The sequence below is a fragment of the Plectropomus leopardus genome, chromosome 13, assembly GCF_026936395.1.
Source record: "Plectropomus leopardus strain MGB_pleo_1.0 chromosome 13, ASM2693639v1, whole genome shotgun sequence".
NCBI lineage: Eukaryota > Metazoa > Chordata > Actinopteri > Perciformes > Serranidae > Plectropomus > Plectropomus leopardus.
Genome location: NC_142188.1, coordinates 20,862,620 through 20,887,618, shown reverse-complemented (window position 1 = coordinate 20,887,618; position 24,999 = coordinate 20,862,620). Strand labels below are relative to the sequence as shown.

General features: G+C 40.9%; 1 protein-coding gene across 3 annotated transcripts; it reads left to right on the top strand.

Annotated features, from left to right (window-relative positions):
* Window positions 1–268: 268 nt before the first annotated feature.
* map3k4 (mitogen-activated protein kinase kinase kinase 4) lies at window positions 269–24,703 on the top strand. 3 transcript variants are annotated; one of them, XM_042502083.2, is made up of 27 exons: window positions 269–504; window positions 7,183–7,373; window positions 7,456–8,879; window positions 10,458–10,718; window positions 10,963–11,115; window positions 11,259–11,416; window positions 12,408–12,524; window positions 12,629–12,728; window positions 12,883–12,966; window positions 13,062–13,331; window positions 13,425–13,574; window positions 13,973–14,134; window positions 14,410–14,543; window positions 16,276–16,354; window positions 16,463–16,541; window positions 18,143–18,236; window positions 18,571–18,693; window positions 19,692–19,792; window positions 19,887–19,967; window positions 20,051–20,242; window positions 20,327–20,397; window positions 20,476–20,592; window positions 20,681–20,840; window positions 20,947–21,069; window positions 21,374–21,480; window positions 22,170–22,349; window positions 22,541–24,703. In XM_042502083.2, exons 1-27 carry the CDS (start codon window positions 473–475, stop codon window positions 22,559–22,561), a joined length of 4,764 nt encoding a protein of 1,587 aa, XP_042358017.2. In that variant the 5' UTR covers window positions 269–472; the 3' UTR covers window positions 22,562–24,703. The 3 variants fall into 3 exon arrangements, with proteins under 3 accessions (XP_042358017.2, XP_042358019.2, XP_042358018.2); XM_042502084.2 differs by lacking the exon at window positions 269–504 and adding an exon at window positions 624–781; XM_042502085.2 differs by lacking the exon at window positions 18,571–18,693.
* Window positions 24,704–24,999: the final 296 nt, after the last annotated feature.

The window sequence follows — 24,999 nt, the reverse complement described above, 5'->3', positions numbered from 1 at the left end:
CCCCCTATTTTCTCACAGAGAACTACAAACTTGGTTGTCATAAATAATTAACTGAAATTATCCCAGCAGTCATTTATAGCACATATGATTTTCCACTGCACTATACAACAAGTGATTTAAAGTATGATAATTCATCATATCAGTCAAGAGGTGGTCATATGAGAACTGATTCACTGTGACTGTACTCGGAGGTTAAAAACAAGCTCTGGGGCTCTGCACAGTTATGACCGATGATGACCTATCCGGGTTGCCGTAGTAATGCAAGAGAGTGGCACTCCTCCTCAATGAACGTTGGAAAGATGGCGACGACATACGCACAAGCGAGAGTCAACTGTGCCGGCGGATAGAAAGTGCTCCAAAGAGACACAAATCCGCCTCTCTTGCAAAGATTTAACGGTGCAAAGTCTGCGTGATATCGCTTAGACATGGTTTAGTCCATGCACGGCTAGGAACCAGAAGCCACTGCTTTGCTATGGAGCCTCCGGATCGCAACAAGCCCAGCAGGTATGCGAATTTGTTGAACAGACACTACACCATCAGGACCTCGCACTTGCCAAATAGGGAGCCGAACGTGACACTGCAGTGGGCTCAACGGCAGCGCTTGCGCATCTCTTTGAAATTGACTTCCTGTCAAATAGTGGTACGCGTGCAGTTACTGCATTTGCAACGCTGGAGTTGCAAACTTTTTGGAGCAACATTTTCAGGCGTACTTTACTAAGGATATAATCGTCTCGTCTGATTCTCGTTTGAGAGAAAGGCATAATGCTCGCCAAATGATAAGGTAACATTACGAACAGTTACCAGCCTCTGTAGCAGTGCAACATGTCAGGGAACAAGCTAGCTAACATCTACTATTAGCTGTCGCTTGTCACTTTATTGTTCGTCCGCAAGTTCACTAACAGAAACTAAACGAGCTGAAGCCAGATATGTTTTGCAATGAGGGCTTGTAAGGTTGATTTGAAAGTGTATTGCTGATTAGTAAAGTATGCCAGATCATGCATTTCATGAAAACACCGAAGCACAAACTTCGCTAGTTTTAGCTAGCATGTTGCTTCACTGTTATTGTTAATCATGTAGTTAGACTTGGCGATCGTGTTGTTGTCTCGCACTCCACTGCTGAATCATGATAAGATTGTTTAATGCGTTGTTTTTTTTTTAATTTCAATTATTATTCGTTTAACTTAGTTTACAGTCTCTTGCAAATGCATGTGCAGCAGTTTCATCAGGCTGTTTGTGCTCTCAGATTACAAGGTTACTGAACAATACATTTCTGCAATCTCGCAGGAGAATGCACACAGACAGACAGTCGTAAGATGTTTTTGTCACATGTGCGCATCTCCTAATCGAAATGCCGCAGTGTTTGCCCCTGACCGCTGGCGACAGACCCTCAGGAATCTGCTGTTATGTCTTCCCCTCTCCTCCCTTCTCCTCAACATGCAGTAGTCTGTCTGCAGTGACTCTGAGGGCATTTATAACCTCGGATCAGCACTGTCATCTGCCGTAATCCGTGCAAATACCTTGTTTTTTGATGACTATTTCAGTAATGATTGAGTACTAGCCAGTTGTTATTCCCCTGTGGCCACCCAGTCCAAAGTGGACACACAAACAGCTTGAATGATTGTGCAATTGCTGTCCGGCATTGTTGCACAGAGAAAAATACTGAGTCATGCTATTGCTGGAAACATGTGTCACAAGTTGACGTGATTACTAGAAATTCATTCTGATGTTTTTTTTCCCAGTTTTATACCCATGTTTTGGGGTGAAAAGTAAAGCATGCTTTAGAGAGCTAAGATTTATGTCTCTGCAGTTATTTATCAGCCAGTGACCCTAAACTTTGCTTGAGAATCTGTTGACGTTACCATTTATGTTATAATGGGATTAGAAACAGATAGCACTTGTAAACAATAGAGGTTACATGGCACAAGCTGCAAAGTTTGCAGGAACACAACATTAGTTCAACCTGTGTTGTGCTCAGACTGCATTTCTCTATAATTAAATTCAAACTTCAAATGGAAAGACAGGCCTCACAACAAGCAATAATAAGCTCTCTTTTAGTCTTTTCTGCTATCAGAGTCTCCTATCCAACTTGAGTGTGACACTGAATGTGAGCTTGGTTCAAACTGGCAACTATTCTGATAAGAATAAGGTATGTGCTTGCCTTACAGTTATCAGCTATCTCAGTCAAGTACAGAGGTCTTAAGTCACTAATGTCTCTCAAAGTTAGTGTGAAGACATTGTGGCTCACATGCATTCCAGAGATTTCAGGATGTGGTATACAGAGCATAGTGGATAGCTGCCTGGAGCCCTGGAGATGCTCATCATGGGTAGAACTCATTAATGCCTGCATTTGCCAGGAGCACAGGCTGTGGAATACAGATGGACCATCCTCGAGCATTTCCTATCTGCATCCTGTTTCTGCCCACACCTGCTTTAGAGAAATTAGTGCTGCTCTCACATTCTGCCACTCTCATCTGTCATTTCCTTATAAACAGTAGGATCTTTGTAACTACTAAAACTTTGGTGATTTATGTTACTTGTGTGCTGTAGGGGTTACTTATATTCTGCAGAATAACATCATATGCATCTATTTGATTTGACATTTATGACGTGCACAGCTGCAGGAATCTGAAATGCGAGTTGAAACTGACAAAGTTGTTGCTTATGACTCTCTACAGTCACAGATTCAATTTCATAGGTGGAGCTGTCTGCACTGCATTTATGATGCAAGTGAGATAAAGTGAAAAACATGTCATTACATCATTTACCTCATGCTGCGGTCCACAATCTGCAATCACTGTCTACATTTAGATACATTTACATCATGTGACTTGTTGTGTCTAATGGCATGAGCTTCCACTGGTACAGTAGGATCTGTGTCTTTTCTTAGACTTAGTATCTTATTTCTTAGGCCAAATAGAAGGCACAGCAGGAAGAAAATGCACTACTTTCTGATTCTTATGAATTCAAGTGACTGTTTGCATTTATCATGTCTTGCAGAAGCAAGCTGCTCTCGGTTTTTTTGCAATAACAGTAAGCTTTGCACAGTTACAGAGAAGTTGGGAGGTCCACTCCTGGCTGTGTCACGCTGTTCTAGAGAAGGGTGGGGTCAAGTATGTCGTGCTCATTGTTTCTGAATTCTTTCAGTCTATGGCGCAAATTCCGATCACTGCATCAGCTCTGCCTGTGTATCAGGGACAGCCTTCAGTTCAGAGATGCATTCTGTTTCAAGTATGATCCACACTTCCTCTGAGACTTGGGTGCATGCAAATAAATAGGTTTTATATTCTTATTGCCTCACTAGTTGACCCTGGACTGAAATTAGTAGCTGGGAGACACATCCTTTTTACAGTGGGGGATCATCAAAAACTGGATTTATCCTACCGAGCATCAGTCATGCCAGCATGACCTAATTGGTAGAGAGTGTGCTCTTACAAAACCCAGGCCTCCTTCTCCTCCTTTTCCTCTCTCTGAAAAAAAATCCCCTTTAGTTTGGGCATTGTGAGCAAGTGTGCTCACTAACCAGCTGTGTGCTATTCAGCTGTGGGCCTCACGGGCCACGTGTCACTACTATACAATAGAGCGCCCCTTCCTGGTACAATAGTGTGGATGGTTGGTGTCAAAGGTTAGGCCCCCCTGACTCTGGCAGCCCTTGGTATCACTGCTTCAGTCGCTACACAGAAAAGACTCTGGATTTTGTGCTGTTTATTATGCACTCAGTGTTTCTGCCTAGGGGCTCTAGCATTCCACTGGCCTTTATTGGAGCCCCAATGAGCCATCAGATGAGCCATTGAGACCAGCCAGACACCATCTGCAGTGATAATTCACTAGTGGCAGCCAGTCAGGGACAGCTTGAAGACCATAGTGCTGCGATGGTTAACTGCAGGGCATGCAGGCCTGTAACTCACTCTGTGCAGCCTGCGAGTAGGTTTTGTGAAAAAAGCAAAGAATTCAGAGGAATTTGCGTAGTCTTTACTGCTGCAGCACAATCTGTGCTCCAAGTGTCTCATGGCAACCAAACAAACAACCGGCGGTGATGGCGTCATTGGTTCCGCTGTCATTCCTGAGTGATTTAGTCATGCTCTTCTGCGTAGAGAAGTGTCTTTTTAAAGCTCTCACATGCATGTACTATTTTTGTCCTTGGACAGCACATACTCATGCACACTTTGGGATGTTTACAGTTGTATGCACAATCTGATCATACCTTGATTCATACCCCAGATTGATGCAATAGGAGGTTGATGGCATTTGTTATCGCAGCTGTCTCTGTGCGGTGTCCTGATACCTGTCTCGATATTTTTTTGCATTGCAAAAGCACAGCAGTTTGTCTGTTGTTGTTGTGCAAAATCTCTTATTGCAACACACAAGATTGCTTACTGTGCCTTCTTGTGTCTGCATACTGAAAAGATCACTGTCGTGTCCTGCTCCTGCAGAACAAACCCCTTCACAGTTTCCCTTACAATACACTCATAAAGGCACCAGTGTTCTTTCATGCGGGAGTTATTCTGTAATTTTTATGACTGCTGTGGTTAAAATGATTATGCTATTGATGTTATTTTTGCAGTGTGTTTTTGTTCATGAAGTCTCAATTGCATCGGGACCTTATTGCATTTAATGTTGCAGGATTTTTGCAGCAGGTGTCTGTCTGCGTTGCTTGCAGTTCCACAGCAGCTCCCAGGGGACTGTGTGTGTGTGTGTGTGTGTGTGTGTGTGCACAGAGACAGAATCTGCAGTGGGGCAGATGGGCAATACAAGTCATGACTCTCTCTCCCTATGTGACTCCTTGAAAAGCTAAAGCAAGTGATTTCCAGATTAACCCCCCTCCCTTAACACTTGCACACACTTCCACAGTGAGTGTGTGCCCCTTTCAACTCTGCCTAAAGAGACGCAAACAGGCGCGTGTTGGAGAATGCCTTTCAGTCAGATGATCGATGAGGGGACACATGGCGACCAGCATGTAGAACGCCCGTTTTCATGCCCCTCCTCTCTTTTTTTTTTTGTTTTTTTTGTTTTTTTTTTGCTGGCAGGGTCAGACCTTCCAACCTTTCTCTCTAATCCTGTTAAAAAACCCTCAGAAAAGCATTAGGGAACAAAGCTCTGACATTGTAATCTGGAAAGGCATGCAGCTTGCACTCTCTTTTTTCTTTTCCTCTTTCCCAGAAGGAAGTGTTTCAAGTGATTATAGTGTTTCCTCTCTGCAGAGCAAGATGCAATACATTCTGCAGTGAGAATGTCGTCAAGCAACCCTGATTTTCATATCTTCATCATTGCTCTAGATTTACTATAAACACATGCAAGTGAAATGCTGTTTTTCCAAAAGCACCGTGTTCGCATATGGTCCAACAACTTCCACACACTGTGGGTGAGTGAGTCTTGGTGCAACATGAAATCTTGACTTGTGCAGCAGTTTGGTTGGTGACTTAGTAGACAGGGTTTATGATGGTTACTATTCTCCCTCTCCAGTTTAACCATTATGTTTACCTAGACCAGTGGTCAGCAACCTCCGGTTCGTGGGCCAACATTTGCCCTGCAGCAATAATATTTGGCCCGCCAGATTATTTCAATAATCTGTTGGGCGTTTTTTTAAACAATATCGGACTGACAAGCCCACAAATAAGCTGTAATGTCCAAATAGAGAATCTAATGGGCCTATCCATGTCCATATCCATGTCTTTCTTGAGTTATTTTTATCCATTCTCTGCATATCCCACACATGCGTGGCCTATAAGGCGGTCTGTCGCAGATTTTAGTTGCTTTTTTTTTCTTTTCTTTTTTTTTAAATCAATTTCTTAAATTAATCTTTGATTATGTTCTGGCTTGCCATCTAATTGTTTAGAAAGAAACTGGCCCGAGGCCAAACTTACTTGTCTATACCTGACTTAGACCAAGAGAGACCTAGAACCCACAGCTTATTATACTGCGTCTGGACAGCTGTGGTCATGCACAGAGCATTGCTGCTGTACATTTGGGAGGCAGCCAGCCAGGCTCCAGAGGACAGACAACTCGTCAGTCTGCTGTAGGTAGCAGACATTCAGTCTAGTTGCAGTTTAGCAACCTGTTTGCCATGGCATTAGAGGAGATTTGCAACACGTTCTGTTATGGGTACAAACAGCCTAGTACTGTATGACCTTGCACACACATTTCTTTGGTTTCATTATGATATGACTGAAATAGTTTAATTATATAAAACACTGGCTTGCTGTCACTTCCAGGTAATAGTGCTTATTGTGAAGATGTAAAGTTTGATAGAATTTTGCTGTGACGTGGAAAAAAGTAACGCCTGCACACTTACTGCATGCTACACAGATTTAAAGAAAAAAACGTTTAGATCCTACTTGGATCTTTTGCAGGTGAAAATGTTGCAAAAGATGAATCCACTCCTATATTAATACATGTTGCACACCAATATGTTGACAAGCTCAATGGTGGCACGGGTGGTTACCAATCTGAACCACTCAGGATGGTAAAGCAATTGACAATCAACAATTTAATATATTACATAGGAAATATGTAGAAGTCCATGGCCATATTAAAAAACATCAAACGCATCTCAATTACTAAACACACAATATCAGGATTCTCTATAACAAAAATCAGCTTTTAGCCAAAATACTTCATATTGAAATCCATTATCAGTCCGCATCACCTATGTTCAAAGTTGTATTAAATTAAGGTTAAGGAGAACAGACGTAATCTCCAATACATACAAAAAGACACCTAAAAACAGATTCCTATGAAGGAAAAAAGGTGAAAGTCCAATAAAGGAAGAAAATGTCAACAAGGGAAGACACACAACTGTTATATTAACGAACAAACACGTTATAACCAAATTTTCAGTTATTCTCATGTCAGAGTCTAGAAAAACATACCTGACAAGAGTCCTCACAATACAGCCACTATTATTTATTGTGGCGAAAACATTTGATCTCATACTATTGATTAATACATGAATGCATGATGTATTAATATAGGTGGGGTTTCATCTTTTCAAACTTTTTGACCTACCAAATAAGTAAGTAGGATTGAAGCCATGTCTTCATTAAACTTGTGTGGCGTGGAGTAAGTGTGCAGGTGTGACTTTTTTCCTCATGTATGCTGTTTTTTGATAGCCTTGCACCTAAGTGATGTGCTTATAAAAACCCTCTTTTAACTTGTTTTTGCCACATTGTCATTAAACGTTGACAGGCAGGCCAAGCCAGTGGAAGATGCATCCCAACAGAATTCCGAGGTGGATGAATCCTGGGACTCTCCCAGCGAGGAAGAGGAAGCTCTGTACAGCACAACACCTCCTTATACCTCCCGTCAGATGAAACGCATGTCTGGCAAACATCATAGAAACAGCCAGGCGAGGAGTGCTGGTCGGTCTCCCAACAAAGGTAAATTAATAAAGCTGTTTGACTAAGGTATTAACCATTTTACATGCATTGTGCTGAGTGTGTATTTTCTGTATTATTTCAGCTGAACTTTCCCCAACTCCCCCGAGAGAGAGTCCCAAGCCAGTCGTGGCTCCTGAGGAGCACAGCTACAAGCAGGGCAAGAAGCAGAGGGCCACACTGCGCTCCACAGAGAGAGACCATAAGAAGACGTTTGACTCCTTCATGCTGGATCCACTGTCAAAGTCAAGCCCCTTCGGTGCCCTCAACATGGATCCCAGGAAGCATTACTTGAGCTTGGGCTGCAGCAGTTGCAAACTTCCTGTGTCTACGTTCCATATTCGGACCCACCGCCAAACCTCCAGGACAGACTGTCCTGCCGACCGCCTCAAGTTCTTTGAAACTCTGAGGCTGCTGCTCAAGCTCACGTCTATGTCCTCCAAGAGGAAGGAGAAGGAGCAGAGAGGCCTGGAAAACATGGCCTTCATGGGTCACAACAACGAGGTCATTTGGTTGGAGCTGCAGGCTTGGCACGCACGACGCTCCACTAGTGACCAAGACCTTTTTCTTTTCACTGCCCGCCAGGCCATCCCGGACATCATCAATGAGGTGCTGCACTTTAAGGTCAACTATGCCAGCCTGAGAGGGGCCCAATGTTCAGGGTCTCAACCAATCCAGGTGGACTATCAGAGTGTCGCAGATTTAGTCTGTGGAGATGAGAGGGAGCCTGCTGTAGCAGAGACCAACCACTGTGGAGTAGATCCCTGGGGCTTTAGCGCCTTTCCCTCATCAGCGATGAATGCAGCAGAGCCTCTGGGCTCTGGTGCTGACTGCAGGGAGCACCTTCAGCGCCAGCGGCTGGCATTTGAGCAGGTTAAGCGTGTTATAGAGCTGCTGGAGTCTGTGGAAGCGCTGTACCCCTCGTTGCAGGCCCTGCAGAAGGACTATGAAAAGTATGCAGCACGAGACTTCCAGGGCAGGGTGCAGGCGCTCTGTCTGTGGCTCAATATCACCCAGGACCTCAACCAGAAGCTGCGCGTTATGGCCACTGTTCTGGGCCTTCATGATCTGTCCCGTATCGGGTGGCCTGTCTTTGAGATACCCTCACCTCGCTGTTCCCGTGGCAATGAAGAAGAGGAGAACGAGGAAGATGAGGAGAATGACTCGACAGCCACTTTTACAGCTGAAAGCGATGGGGAGGACAGGGATGCTGGGGAGGAGGAGGGGGTATTGGGACATGTAGCAGAGGGAGAGTTGTCTCCCTCCCTGACTCCTAAATTTGCCCGATTGTTGTCAGAAGAGGAGTTTCTCCCAACCGCTACTGCGGGGAGTGCAGAAGCCATTGCAGGAGGGGGAGTATTTTGCCCAACATCCATCTACAGACCATTTGTGGATAAAGCTCTGAAACAGATGGGACTGCGTAAACTGATCCTCAGACTTCACAAACTGATGCACCGCTCTCTTCAGAGGTCCAGAGCAGCGCTGCTCTGCCACACTCCTACACTGGAGGTGAGACGATCATTTCTTTAACTGAGTACCTTAATTCATCTAAATAGTCTTATGTTTAACAGATCTTACATGAACTCGATAGCATATAACTAAGTCAGAAAATGTCTCTCTGTAGTCACACATGCTCTCTCTCTCTCTCTCACACACACACACACACACACACAATAACAAACTGATGGATTTCTTGTCAAAGTCTTTAAGAGGGAGTCTTTAAGATTTTCTAGTTTCTAGTTTTCTTTCTTTACACATTATGTGTCAGTGTCACTTTGCATCATAAGATCATTTACAGATCAACAATTAGCTTGATGACGGTGAACATATTATAACATAGCAATAAACTTAAAATTAAAACTAAAATCGACATGAATATAAAATCCAAATACTTAAAAATATTAAACTATAAAAATAATTCAGATCTAAATTAAAATGTGGCATAGTTGATTGGCAGAAAATTAATTGACAAGGATTTTAATAAATAAGTAACCTTGGATTTTGCAAAGCTATTTAAAGATGTCGTCTTGGACTCTGGGCCATTGTGACGGCCTTTTTCCAAAATTTTTAGTTGTTGACTTGAGATAAAAAGTGCAACAGATCTATTGAGAATGTAAATATTTGTCGGTTGCAGCCCTAATTTATGGCTGCAAGCAACAAGTGTTACGATAGCAAGCTCTATTTTACATTTGCAGGATTTTGTACACAAATAACCGTCACATCATTATCATGTAGATAATTAAACAAGATCCAAGATTATCGACTTCTTTTTGGCAAGCTGATTTCACAAAACAACGATACAGCCTGAAGGATGGTTCACTGTTTAACAGTTATGCAACATGCATTGATCTTCACCTAATACTGCAAGAAAAAGACATTTTTGGTAGAAGATGAGGTAAAAGTTGTATTTAAAGCAAAATTCATTTAGTAAGTAGTCACTGAATGGCCAAACATGCAGTCAGATGTTTATCACACACACGAGTAATAGATGCCATGTGTTGTGTTCGTATGTTTGTGCTACCTATGTAAAAATTTGCATTACAGCAATACAGTTCAAAGCAGTCACATGCACTGTCTGGAATTGCTGTACAGTTGAGAGCAAAAGCAGTCAAACAGCTAATTGTAATGTTTGCATTGCAAATGTTTGTAATTTAATTAGACACTTGAGGAAACAGCATTTGGAGCTCGCTAGAAGCCGAGGCTGTAAACAACAGAGAAGGTGTAAACACAAGCTAGTAAGAGCAGTAAAGAGGAGAGGATCGTTACTGAGGTTATTGGAATGGATAATCATCCACAAATTGACCACCGGCAGATGTATGAGGAATGTGAACACATCTTGGATTGCTGATTTGCTGAATGTGATTATCTCTATTTACTCAAATTTAGGAGAGTTTCTTGGTAATATTTGCTGTGCTGTCCAAACGGATGCATCTTAACAGAGCAGATTCCCGTTTGGGACTGGGCAGCAATGATGGCTCAAACAATGAAAACTCAGCTTTAATAGTATTATTAATAAATAGAGAAAGAAAAATAAAAAAACAACTTTGAATTTATTATAAAGCCAAGTTTTGTCTCTTCCACCTGCAGTTTGAAGACTTCCCAGACCCCATGCTGTACAGTGATTACCTGCCAGAGCTGTCACGCCACGTGTCCTGCAGTGGTCCTACTCATCCAGAGCTCGGAGCAGACCAGGTTTCCTGGGAGGATTTGCTGGACATGGACCTCCCATCCTTCCGGCCAGCGTTCCTTGTGCTGTGCAGAGTCCTTCTCAATGTCATTCACGAATGCCTTAAACTGCGACTTGAACAGAGACCTGCTGGAGAGCCTTCACTGCTCAGTATCAAACAGGCAAGCAGCTCTTGGAACACTCATTTCAGCATTACATTGTGACGTTTTTAAGTGACTTTTCTACACAGGCTGCACCATGCATGCTGAATGACTGAGCTGTGTAGATTATAAATTATTACACAGAGTGAATTCAGTCTTTTAAAGAAAAAATATTAAAATAACTATTGTTAGCATTTTACTGGCAGCACTATCCTTGAAGACAGTCGTATATAAGTGCTAATCTCTGTTTGTTTGTACTCTGCAGTTGGTTCGTGAGTGTAAGGAGGTTCTTAAAGGAGGTCTTCTCATGAAGCAGTATTATCAGTTCATGCTGCGTGGCGTGGTCACTGATGCTCAGGGCTTGCAGACAAATGCCAATATTGATGAGTTTGAAGAGGATCTTCACAAGATGCTTGTGGTAAGATTCATAACCTTTCTCCTGCCTCTACTCCAAGTTACAGAGTTTAAATGTATATAATCATTGAGAGAACGTCTCCTGAATTTGATGCGTCATTGAAATTGTAAGTTGTGGTTCTCTAACATCTGATGCTCTTTTTCTAGGTCTACTTTGACTACATGCACAGCTGGATCCAGATGTTGCAGCAGCTGCCTCAGGCCTCTCACAGCTTAAAGAACCTGTTAGAGGAGGAGTGGCACTTCACCAAGGTCATCACTCCTTACATCCGTGGAGGGGAGGCCCAGTCTGGGAAGCTTTTCTGGTCAGTCTCTTAACCTGCCAACCAAACTGAGATAAATATTGTCTTTTGTTCATTCAAGCTAACCCTTTGAAAACGGAACCCGTGAACAGCTACGGGATCGTTCTTTGCATGATCCTGTTTAAGTAGATCTAAAAGCTAATAGCTTTTTTTTTTTTTGCAGAAAGCCAAGGCTTCTGGCTTTCATCTTAATTACCTTATCGTAAAGGCCGCGGCAGATCGTTGTTTGCATAAGCCTGTATTTATCGATCTAGAACAAAATCTTTAATAGCATTCATTGTTTTTGCAGCAGAAAGCAAAGACCTCTGTATTCTGTCATCTTCTTGTACACTGTAGAAGACCTCGTTATGTTACGCTCTATACATTGCAAAAGTGCAAAAGTGCAAAAGTGCACTGTTGCACCAGAGTAATGAATGAGCTATCACAGCTATCAAAATGCCTTAGCACTCTGCTCAAAAAAGGAGAATATCTCCAAAACCAAATGTTGTACATAGTTAAAATAACTTTGCATTTAGATTTTTTTTTGTCCATCCAAATACATTTGTGAAATATTTTGAATCAGTGTTTGGTGTATTAATTTGTTATATGTGATGGACAAATGCCAGATTTTTTTCTGTTAAAAAAACCCATTATATATATTTTTTAATTTCAATACTTTTATCAATTGATATGGTTTTTGGATTTACATAACCTTTTAGTGTAGGACATACAGATTTTAGTATTATGGAGCATTTGAAGATGGAAAGAAATGGCATCACAATAAGCAAAAATACCAATGTAGGCACTGGCAGACCATTTCTGTTGCAGGGTTCAAAGGGTTAATGGATAGATTATTTTTTAATGTTAAGGAGACATTCTCAGGAGAAAAGCCTGTTTTGATGTTTATACAGACATTTGACTGTTGTTTTAAGACAGGCTTGTAAATGTAAACTTTCCCTTTAAGAGTGTTATTTCAGGTTTCTGTGAAACTTGAGTTCTCTTCTGCTGTTTGCAGTGATATTGCTGGGATGCTGCTTAAATCCACTGGAGAGTTCCTCGATGCTGGCCTGCAAAAGAGTGGTAATGAATTCTGGGAATGTGCAGATGACAGCACTGCCTCAGATGAGATCAGGTAAAGGGGATACATTGGTTATTTGATGTCTTTTTTAGCCAGTGTTCATATATTTTTCATCCCAGTGGAGGTGCTGTAAATTTCAAACCTTTTGATTCTTTAAGGCGGTCAGTTATCGAGACGAGTAGGTCCCTTAAAGAGCTGTTCCATGAGGCCAGGGAGCGAGCGTCCAAAGCTCTGGGGTTTGCCAAAATGCTTCGCAAGGTGAGAGACAGCAGTGAAGAAATTTCACTCCCTTGAAATAGAAAGTCACAACAGCACTGAATTTGCAGTTTATCTGTGACCCTGTTTTCTCATCTCTGCGGAGAACTGGGACTGTGTGTTCTGACACATACTTTGTTTGACTCCCCCTGTGCAGGACTTAGAAGTTGCTGCAGTTTTCAGTATCACTAATGGGGTGACTTGTCTCCTGGAGGCACTGAAGAAGGGAAACTATGTCAAGGTGTGTTTTCTTTGCTGTTAATTTTACACATTTCTGATCTTTCTCTGATGTCCTCAGGTCATTTATGTACCCGTTTGTTCTCCTTCTGTATCCAGGTTCAAATTCCAGGCTTGGAGGAGCTCCAAGTGTTTGTCCCCTGTGGCTTGATGGATCAGCGGCCCCTCATCCTGCAGCTTCTCAATGCTGCGGCTGGCAAAGACTGCTCCAAAGAGCCCGACGAAATTGCAGAGGATGAGGCCTACCTGCTCATGAGTAAACACGGAGCTGGGGACTCTGCTACTGATTCTGACTGGGCCCAGTGGGATGGAGAGCTGCTCAAACTGGTCCCCCAGATGGAAACTGTTGACACTTTAAGAGCCATGAAGGTATTTGACATTTCTCAATTCAACCTGTGTGTGTGTATGTGTGTGTGTGTTTTTGGTGTTTAGTACCCTCTCACTGGTCCACTGTGCTTTCAGGTGGAGGAGATGCTCTTGATTGTGATGCAGTCAGCTCATCTGGTGGCTCAGCGAAAGGCCTTTCAGCAATCCATGGAGGACGTGCTCACTCTGAGCCGGGAGCAAACATCTAGTCAGCCTCTCATCGCGAGCGCTCTGGAGGAGCTCAAGGTGCTTACATAACCACTCGCTCTGATCGCTGACCTGCTAAAACACTCATTTATTTATTTATATCTCTCATTTATCACTCATTTATTTCATGTATAAGACAGGTGCATGTCCTACTTTTCACTGCATCTGCTGTCAGTTACCCCGAATGTCCGCTCTATTAACATTAACTAAAAAAAGGCATCATACCACTATCAGGCCAGGTATTAGAAGAAATAATTCTCAAAAAGGAAGTCCCTAACTGTTTATATCTGTAACATTCAGAGCCACAATACCGCATGTCATCTGTCAGTTTTCCATTTTGTATGCTTTTTCAGATAGCATTGACTTTTTTTTCAGAACCTACTAGAAAACAACATTAAAACTCTTTCCCTTCCCAATCTTTTTCTCGCCTACCACAGGATGAGGCACTACAGCTATGCATTAAGATCAGCACCGCCATCGACCGAGTGGAGTACATGTTCACAACAGAGTTTGAGGCAGAGGTGGAGGAGTCCGAGTCAGCCACTCTGCATCAGTACTACAGGGAGGCAATGATACAGGGCTACAATTTTGCCTTCGAGGTAACTGTAAAACTGTTTATATATTCAAAGAAGCACATGCTTTAGATGCTAAACATCTAATCTATCCCTTCTTCTACTATTTTTATGTTTCCTGCCCTCCTCCCGTTCAGAATCAATTTATTGTCACTTCGATATATACAGCTAGCACACAGTCTAATGTTGTTGATGCAGTTAAGGTTTATATTTGCAATGGGACAATAAACCTGCATAAGGACTGAATCAATTGTGAAATCATGACATAAGATAACACTCTGCTGTTTTTTTGTCATTTACAGTACCACAAGGAGGTGGTGCGCCTGATGTCAGGGGAGTTCAGGCAGAGGATCGGGGAACGCTACATAACATTTGCCCGAAAATGGATGACCTATGTCCTGACCAAATGTGAGAGTGGCAGGGGCACCAAGCCCAGGTAAGGCCTTACCTTATATTTATGGAACACTCAAATACATTTTAAGCTTGGTTCCCATGAGTCCTTGAAATCCTTAAAAGTTGGTGAATTTTGGAGGGGGAAAATGACATAAATCAACATGAGTCATTGAAATTGAAACTGCTTGAATTTCTATATTTTATACAAGAATAGAAATTGAGGTTCTTTTGATTTTGTTTGCCATCACTTTAAAGGCTCATTCATGTTCCCTTTACGTAAGAAGGTAAATTTGTCCTCTGTTGACATAGATAATTCAAATAGATGGCAATGAAACATTTTTGACAACAGTAAACATGGTGTTGGCTGAGGAGTTCGTAATGTACCTTTTAACAGAGGCAGTATTGTGGACAGCGGTGGTCTGTGAGGCCATTAAATACATCAAGACACATGGACGGAGAATTATTTTCACTATATTACTTCACACTCGGACTATAGTGTTAGTGCTCTGTATCATCCGCATCTGTAAAATTTCAGAAAATGAACATGAATATGGAAGACATGGATGCAGAGTACAGACAGAAGGCTCAGTCTGTGTCTGTATATATATCTAATTATATATCTATTAACAGAGCACACTCGAGAAATGTAATCAAGCCTCTGTAAAGCCTGCTGCAGCTCAGTTTAAACATTTCCATTGTTAAAGCCGTTATTAGCCTGATCTTTGTCTCAAACTATGCCGTTTTTGTCCTTCAATTTAAGGGACTGGGCCTAGAAGGTCCTTGAACAGGTCTCAGTAATTCACTGCTGTGTTTTTGCCCTCTGGTCGGGCACAGGGTTGCCAGCTATAGTGGAGTTCCTGAGGCATTAAAGGGTTTGAGTGTGTTGCTCAGGGTTTCTTTTAGCACTGCTGCGATGAGACTTAAATCCAGGCTCTCTGATGGGGCATTAACCTCACTAATCAATAAGCCATCTTACTAGTGCATTTAATCCTGGATAAAAAGTGAGCAATATTCCCAATATCACCTTTAACTCCAGACACTGACAGAAAAGCTTTTTGTTTCTCACAGCAGTTGAGCAGGTTTTGTTTGTGTGATGAATCCTTATTTACCCTGCCGTAGTTTTAGAACTATTAAATGTATAACCATATGTACATATTCTGCGTAAGAGTGAGGCCTTGACACTTATTTTAGCCCTCTCTTTCAAGAGCTTTCCATTTGAGCTATAACAAGCTGCCATGGCAACATTGTACTCTGATAACAGAGCGAAGCCTTTAGGTTATTTCATGGAATACAACTGCAGTAGTAGCACGGCGTTTTGGAGATATAACAGAAACCTTTTTCTATTTAATGTTCTGACAAATATGTACTCAAAAACAAGCACACTTAACAGTGAGCACGAGTCAGCTGTCATATTTGTATTATTTAAAACTGTGACACCACATTACCTTCTGTCCCTACAGAGAACAGAAGGAGCTACTTAGAACAAGTCCTTTAGGGTGAAGATACTGAAATCCATTACATAATTAATCACAACTGTTAGACATGTACTCGGTACAGCACGATTAACTGAAATGTGTCTCAGAGAAACATACATGAATAGCAAAACCAGCTCTAAAGCATTGCATATTTGTATATTTGTAACATCTCAAAAGTTTGATACCTTAATGTTGTTGAAAACCTGCACATTTTATTCAGTAAAAACACAAATGTTAGAAGGGGAGAGAATTAAATGAACAGCAGCAGGGTCGTACTGATTGTTATGTTTCCACCTACAGGTGGGCGACTCAGGGTTTCGATTTTCTTCAGGCTATTGAACCTGCCTTCATATCAGCGTTGCCAGAGGATGACTTCCTGGTTAGAACATTTACTTTCCTTCTCTTTGTCATTTTCTACAATTGTCACAGCAAACCTGCTTTGAATGAGATGTATCTCTTATCTGTGACTTTGCATGTCTGTCTGCAGAATTTACAAGCTCTGATGAATGAATGTATCGGACATGTGATTGGAAAACCTCACAGCCCAGTCACCGGCCTGTACATTGGTAAGATTCTCCTCTGTGATATGTGCTGCTTGTGACTTCCATATCTGGAGTTCTGGATTTATATCCGTGTTTACATTCTGTTGCGAGTTTAGAATCTTGGTGTCATCAGGACGAGCTGTTACACAAAGCAGGCACAACGATAATGAAATAACAACTACTGTCCTGTAAAACAGCAAAGAAGAATGTGTATGACCTGAAGCTTGCTAATAATAATAATGATAATAATAATAATGAACATAATTTTTTTATAGTACCATCAATACAAGAAATGCAGCAAAAGTGTTTTACAATAAAAAGAGGGGTAGAGTGCCATAATTATTTCAAAATACAATATAGGTAAAACCAACTTGATTATAAAAACTTTACATGCAGAGAGTGCTTCATATTAACAAAGACATAGAATTTACATTAAATGGGGCAACAAGGCAAACAAATATAAAGTATATTTGAATAATGTGAAAACCAGTCTTTAAAGAGCCAACAGATAATTGGTGCTTGGCGGCTGAAGCCAAAAGCATAACAGAGCCTCCCATTTCCCGACGGACACAGATTCACCATCAGATAATTGATTAACCAAAATAAGGCTTTTTGAGCTTACCCAAGAACGGGTTTAACCTTACAGAAAGTTTAATCTGCGTCAGGCTGCCCCAGGAAAAAAAAAAATCACGCAAGACAGTAAACCCCCCACCACACACACACACACACACACACACAATTATAATAGTGAAATCAAGATTAAACAAAAATAAAATAGTATGTAGAGTACATAAAATGTGTCATACGTCAATATTAGCAAAAACATAAAATCATAAATCATAAAATCAGGCCAAATACAACATTTTAAAAGGATCGTAAAAGAAAAGAGGCCTGTATCTGGACAGTTATAGCTGCTTAAATGTTAAAATGAAGAAACTAGTTTTTTGCTTTTTTTAAAAAAAAATATCTAGTGAATCGGCTTCCCTAATATTTATCTGGAGTGTGTTCCATAGTTTTGGGGTATAATTGACAAAGGCTGGAGGACATAAATCTATTTCTTTTGTTAGTTTGAAAAACCCCCTGATCACTCAGACTCCTTTAAGCAGCTCCATGCTGCTCCTCAGTGGCTCAGCAAAAAATTGTAGTTGCCCCGGGCAACTGTTAAAATGCATTGTTTTGACTGTAAAGTCAGGTTTTACTAAAAAAGAGCATGTTTGCTCAGTAAACATCTCCTGATAAAATAAACACGCAGAAAAATAAACAAATAATAAATCATTAAAACCAGGCTAACTGGAAAATGTCACAGCATTGTTCCTGATATTACTGCAACACAAAAATAGTGTTTTTTAGAAAAAATAATGCTACAAAAGTGACCACCAAATGAGGCCAAAATAAGTCTTAAGTCTGTGCAAACTAAAATTTAGAGGCAACAAACCGGTACTGGAACAGTGGTGTGCAAGGCTAAATGTCAGAGTGAAGCACTGAAAACATGAGCACTCTCACAGTAGAATTCATATTTTTGTAATTTTTGTCAAGGTTATTGTAGATTTATTCAAAACCAAAAACAGGGTTTCGTTTTGTGGCAGGTGTGACTGAATTAAGCTTCGGGTATTTTTCTTTTTCAGCTCCCAGGAATAGTCCTCGTCCTGTAAAGGTCCCTCGCTGCCATAGTGACCCGCCGAACCCCAATCTGTTCATCCCTAATGCTGAAGGTTTCAGGTAGGTGGTTACAGTTTTTACAGTGTGTGTTTTAATTCTCTTTCCTGCATGGCTCATCGTGCCCCATCACTTTTGCTTTGTGCCTACTGCTGTTCTTGCTCTGTAGTTGTTGAGCTTGTTTGTGCTGCAAGCTTGTGTTTTTGTATGTGTGTGCTGTGGTATGTTGTAGGTATGTAGCTTTTTTTTTTTTTTTTTAAATTATTTGTATAGTGTCTGAGTGAGCGTGTGCATATGTCCCTCAACCAGCCACCCAGTCTCACAGAAAAAAATCCACACACCAAGCCACCTTACCTCCCAAAGGCAGAGCTCCTCAGTTTGTTTTTTCACCACACAGCTCTCGAAGTCTCCCCTGTGACCTCCGGAACCAGCTTTTCCCCAACGGCCCTCGCCCCGTTCCTCAGGGCCCGGGGGAACACAGCCACATGAAAGCACCCAGCAGCAGCCCCAATGACGTCAGGTAGCCTTGTCCCCGAGTCACCTGGTAGAACCTGCTGTGAAATCTCAGCTTCAGATACAAAAAAAAAGTCATCACTGAACTTTTTTTGTCAGGCTTTTGAAAAATGAAGTAGGAAATGTTAACCCTAACCCTAACCCTAACCCTAACCCTAACCCTAACCCTAGATGATGCATCTGATTATGCATGGCATTGAAGTAAGTTACAAAAGACCATTTTATTCAAGAAAAATCTCAGAAAAGATTTAATAAAGAGTATGTTCTGCCTTAGAAGTGGTAACGTAGCCTTTACAAGCCCCGCTAAATGTCATCAAATCAGGCCTCACTGGTCAAAGGAAGAGACTGTGATTGTTGTGCATGCTGTGAAAATGGGAAAAAAAACACACTACCTCTATGAAAGAGTGGGCTATGATATTATGCTTTTAGTGCTATAACATCAGTCTTGCTTTTATGCTGGTGATTCACTGCCATTAGATTTTTGTCTTATTTGTGTGCGCTCTAAAAAATCAGAACATGCACTGTAGAGATCTAACCTTCGGGTGTGTTTGAGCTGGATAACAACTCTGATGCATGCTGGACTGTTGATGGGTTTCACAAGGCAGACTGAGAATCACCTTAGTCTTTGTTTCCCTTGAAAGGTCAGATGGTTTCATCAGTTTTTTTTAAATGATCCTAAAAATGTTCCATAAAAGCATCTCAAGTTGATATGATCTCTCTCTCTCTCTCTCTCTCTCTTTGCAAGTCTTTTTATATCATTAAGATGCTTTTTAGGAAGCAGCGCCCTGCACTTTTTAATTTTACACAATTAATTAAATGTAAAAGACTCACTTAGTGCATGGGACTTTTTGAGAACAAAAAATGTAAGAGCCGTTGAGATTGTTCTCTGTGTTTATCTTACCTTTAGCCATTAACAGAGAAACCCTCCGACTGAAACATGCTATCTGACTTAGTAGGTTTTGATTGAACCACAGTGTTGCATCAGTTTCTTTCATGTTGTTGCAGAGGATCTAGTTTCCATGAGAATGACCGTCTGTCGTCGGTTGCAGCAGAGTTGCATTTCAAATCTCTGAGCCGCCACTCCAGCCCCACAGAAGACAGGGACGGTGGGTGCGATCACCGCTACTCATCATTTGATCCACATTGTGCATATTAATCCTTCTGTTGGCTGAAATTTCTCTTTTGATTTTTGTTATCCAGAACCCTCTTATCCTAAGTTAGACCCTAACAGCGCTGCACGTCGAAGCTGGGAGCTCCGCACATTTATCAGCCAGTCTAAGGGTGAGTTTGCTGTTGGATTGACTAAAACATACAACAGGGAATGATTTAAGACATAAAACCAATAATTTGTCTGTCTATTACAGACACTGCTGCACGGCAAAGCCCCATGGAGGCCGTTCGTCGCTCCATTCGCAAGTTTGAAGACAAACGCTACGCTGTGATGAAGCAGCGCAACATCATCGGCCAAGTGTGTCACACACCCAAGTCCTATGACAACGTTATGCATGTGGGGCTCCGAAAAGTGACCTTCAAGTGGCAAAGAGGCAACAAAATAGGTGCTGCTACCGACTGAATTCTTTTTCACGATGTGTTATGTAATGCACATACAGGCAGTGATGCAATGTTTGTGTGCATAACAGGTGAGGGCCAGTATGGGAAGGTGTACACCTGCATTAATGTTGACACTGGTGAACTGATGGCCATGAAGGAGGTATGTTCTCTCACAAGATCAATTTCAAAATAATCATAAGATCCACAGGAAGTGCTAACACTTTTTGTTTTCAACCAGATCCGATTCCAGCCAAACGATCACAAAACAATCAAGGAGACCGCAGATGAGCTGAAAATATTTGAAGGCATTAAACACCCGAACCTGGTGCGGTACTTTGGAGTCGAGCTTCATCGGGTAAGAGGAAAATGTTTTTGTTGGTCCAGGCTTCACATTGTGCACACCGAAGCTGGTTTGATCTAAATTTCTATGCACTCACCTGTAGGAGGAGATGTACATCTTCATGGAGTACTGTGACGAGGGCACATTGGAGGAGGTGTCCAGACTCGGGCTGCAGGAGCACGTCATCAGGCTCTATAGCAAACAGATCACAACAGCCATCAATGTCCTCCACGAACACGGCATCGTCCACCGTGACATCAAGGGTCAGCATCACATTGTCTTTCTCATCTTTTCTTTCTCATATCGGACATTCAGGGGAGTTAACTGAACGTCATTTTATCTTCTGTTTATTCTCTCTCTTTATATCAGGAGCCAACATCTTTTTGACATCATCAGGCCTGATTAAGCTGGGTGACTTTGGCTGTTCAGTCAAGTTGAGGAACAACACTCACACCATGCCGGGGGAGGTGAACAGCACACTGGGGACAGCAGGTTAGAAGTCATATCTTGTATTTGGGTTGGATGCCACCAGCAGGGGTCACTGTGGTTTGATATGTAATGTATGTATGTAATCTCAAGTACTGGAGTTATTATAAAAATTTGTGTTTTTGTTTAGTCGTGGTGTCCTGTTCTGTAACTTGTGTACTGTATCAACAGGCTTAATTTTTTGTGTGCTTATTTGTTTTTACTGAAATTTCCTATTGGTCAAGGGGAATTCTACACAAATATATTTGTTCTAAATATTATTGTATTACAGTCTAGTGATTAATAATGGTTTGTTTTCTGTCTTAATCAGCATACATGGCACCTGAAGTCATCACCAGAGCAAAGGGCGAGGGTCATGGACGAGCAGCAGACATCTGGAGTTTGGGCTGCGTTCTCATTGAAATGGTGACTGGAAAGGTAATGAGCAGAGTTATTATTGTTTGGTATTTTTCACAATTTTTATTTCATTTTCAGTTTTCATTTCAAATTCAGGTATATTTTAGGTTATTACAGAGTGGGTTTACTCATTTTTATTTAGTTTCTGTTGTTTAAAATTTTTAACTTAAGTTCGTTTTTATCGGTGTCAGTATTTAGTTTTATTTTTTATTGTAACATGGGGGGTATTTGGAGCAAGATTATAAAAGTTCAGCATAGGTATTACAATACAAACTCAGCACTTAATAATGTCAGTCAAGGCGTCCCAGTTTCAGTGAAGATGTATCAGTGCCTCATCATGCTTGTTGTGGTGACAGATTTCACCACTGTGACAAAGGCTAATATCAAAGATAATTTCTATGTATATTTTATTCTGTGAGATGCTTTTATACTTTGGCAATAAATTGCCCTTTTGTTTGACAAAAGCTGTGGAGCTGGTAGCCTGTTAGCAAAACTGCAACTGCTAGAGTGGTCAAATGGTAGCGACTGTTTGGGTTACATAAATAGCTTTCTGGGAGTTCCAAAAATTAATGCTTGCCACATAATGTAGGTGTTAAACTTACTTCCCCCTTTCTGACCACTTCAGGAAATTCACTTCACCAAAAAAGGAAGTAAAAAATAAAGCACAAGGAAATGATATAATGTGTATTTGACTTTATCTCGACCTGCAGAGGCCCTGGCACGAGTATGAGCACAACTTCCAGATCATGTACAAAGTGGGAATGGGCCATAAACCCCCGATCCCAGAGAAGCTGAGCACAGAGGGGAAGGACTTCCTCGGCCACTGTCTGGAGAGCGAACCCAAACGCCGCTGGACAGCTAGCATGCTGCTGGACCACCCGTTTGTCAAGGTGAGATGCTGCTGGGACATGAAATTAAGTCAGCCCCGTTTTTCACCAGATGTCTCATAAATGAACTGTGGCGGCTTGATTAAATGTTTTTTAGTGAAAACGCTTCAATAATTTAAAATTATTGTTTACAGATGGATAAACTCATCATCAAACAAGTTCCCATTACAGCTCCTATCTCTTGTCTGTTTCAGGTTTGTACGGATGAAGAGTGAAGGGACCCTCCTCTGCGGCTTTTGTGTTTACAAATTAAAGCACTACTGTACATGCTGTTGGCAAAAAAAAAAACTGTGGACGCCGGGGAAGACGAATTTACGGCTGAAGGCACATGGAGTTAAACTGAGGAACTAATATCATTTCAGAGGACAACTGGACCTATGGAGTTTCGGGTTGTTGTGTCTTTATGTACCCATGAACTGGGGGGAGGAGGGGCAGGGGTGGGACTGTACATACTGTAAGAATAGGATTGGCTTTAATTCTTGTATAAACAATATTGTAAAGTAACTATTGCCACATTTGTTGTCCTCACTGGTAAAGAGACCTCTTGAAAAGGCATTGAGGAATACTTTTTTTTTTTTTAACAAATGGGAGGGTATGGGTGGGGGGACAAATCTATGGCACTTTTAAACTGTTTACCCAAGGGACAGTGGAGTAGAGGAGAGAGGAATCTTATTTCAGTTGCTTATTAAGGCTGAAAAGTTGTGGTAAACCTCACTGAATGGAAGGATATGCTGGTTTACCTTTATGAAATGAACACCATCCAAATATTCAAATTAATTTATAACTTGTCATTAGGCAAGCGCGGGCACTAGGAAGGATTTTTTTAGATGTATTTTTCTTTGCCTTTGCTGAGGAGTAAATGTCAAGTTGGAGCAATGTTCAAGTCTACTGGTCGCCGGTGAAGAGCTGTTCACGTGACTGGAGCGTAGCCAACTGAAGAGGAGAAACGGGGTCTGCTCTCCCTCCCTGCTGCTGAACACAAAACATCCACGCAACCAAACACACACACTGACACACACCACAACTTCTGGTCCTCTGCTGCTCTTACAGTGTTTGCTATGTACAAACAATATTAATAAACCAATCATTTTGTTTTTTTTAATGAAATGTGTTTGTGTTTTTCCACCATGAATTTACCATTTAATTGTTTGTTTTACAGTGCTATCAAAGAGGTATGAAGATTCATTTTGACATGACAGTAAAATCTTAACTGCGTTCTTACTAGATCTGATGTTTATATACAAAAAAAATTTAAAGGAGATTGAGCACAGATTGTCTGGCACTGTCCAGATTCATGATTTTAAAGACGAAAATGACCGGTGTCAATACATAGTTTTCGCTGTTTTTTCAACGTGCTACACTGTGACATGTCTTGGCATGCTACTCTATGTTGTTTTCAGACATCTTTTTGACATGTCATGTTTTGACATTTTTCGACATACTAATCTGTCATTTTCTGATGTTATTTTGACGTGCTTTATAATGATGTTTTTGGCAGTTTTTGCAACGTGCTATACTATGAAGAGTCTCGACATGCCATCCTATGTTGGTTTTAACGCTTTTTTTGACATGTTATTTTTTGACATTTTTCAACATACTATACTATGTTTTTTTTTTGGCCATTTTTTCGACATGCTTAAGAATGATATTTTTGGACGTTTTTTCAACATGCTATACTGTGACATGTCTCGACAAGCTATTTGATGTTTTCAGCCCTTTGTTTGACATGTCACATTTTTAAATTTTTTCGATATACTATACTACGTGTTTTTCGGACGTTTTTTCAACATGATGTACTATGACGTGCCTCGACATGCTATTCTATGTTGTTTTCAGCCTTTTTTTGATGCACATTTTGACATTTTTGACCTACTATACTATGTCATTTCTGCCCTTTTTTTCAACATGCATTATAACAATGTTTTTGGGCGTTTTTTCAACATGATGTACTATGACGTGTCGACATGTTTTCAGCCCTTTTTCAGACATGTCACATTTTGACATTTTTTGACATACTGTGTCGTTTTTTGGCTGTTTCTTCAGCATGCTATACTATGACGTGTCTCAACATACTATACTATGTCGTTTTTGGACACAGAATAGCATGTGACACGTCATAGTATAGCATGTTGAAAAAGTAACCAAAAACATTATTATAAAGCATGTTGAAAAAATGACCGAAAACGACATAGTATAGTATGTTGAAAAATGTCAAAACATGACATGTCAAAAAAGGGCTGTAAAGTGTAGTGTCCACTATGTTCAGAAACTTTTGCAGTATAGCTAAACAGGCCTGTTCCTATTATGAGAAGAAAGTTGTATTATTATGTGAATAAAATCAAAATTTAAATGGAAAAGTTGTAATTGCACATGATTAAACTCAAATCTATGAGGAAAGTTGCAATATTACATGATTAAACTGATAAATTTATGAGGAAAAGTTGTAATGAGTAGTAAAGAGTATTTTAGCAATCTCCAAACAAGTTGAAATATTTCAAAATGTATGGATGGGATCTGAAAATTGAATGCAAGCCTGAATGTGGCCAATATGTGAAATACTTTAAAGTTGGAATGGAGTTTCTAGATGAATGTATGAAAGAGGAAATACAAGTCGAAAATGCTTGAAAAAAAGTTGATTTTGTGTCAAATTTGA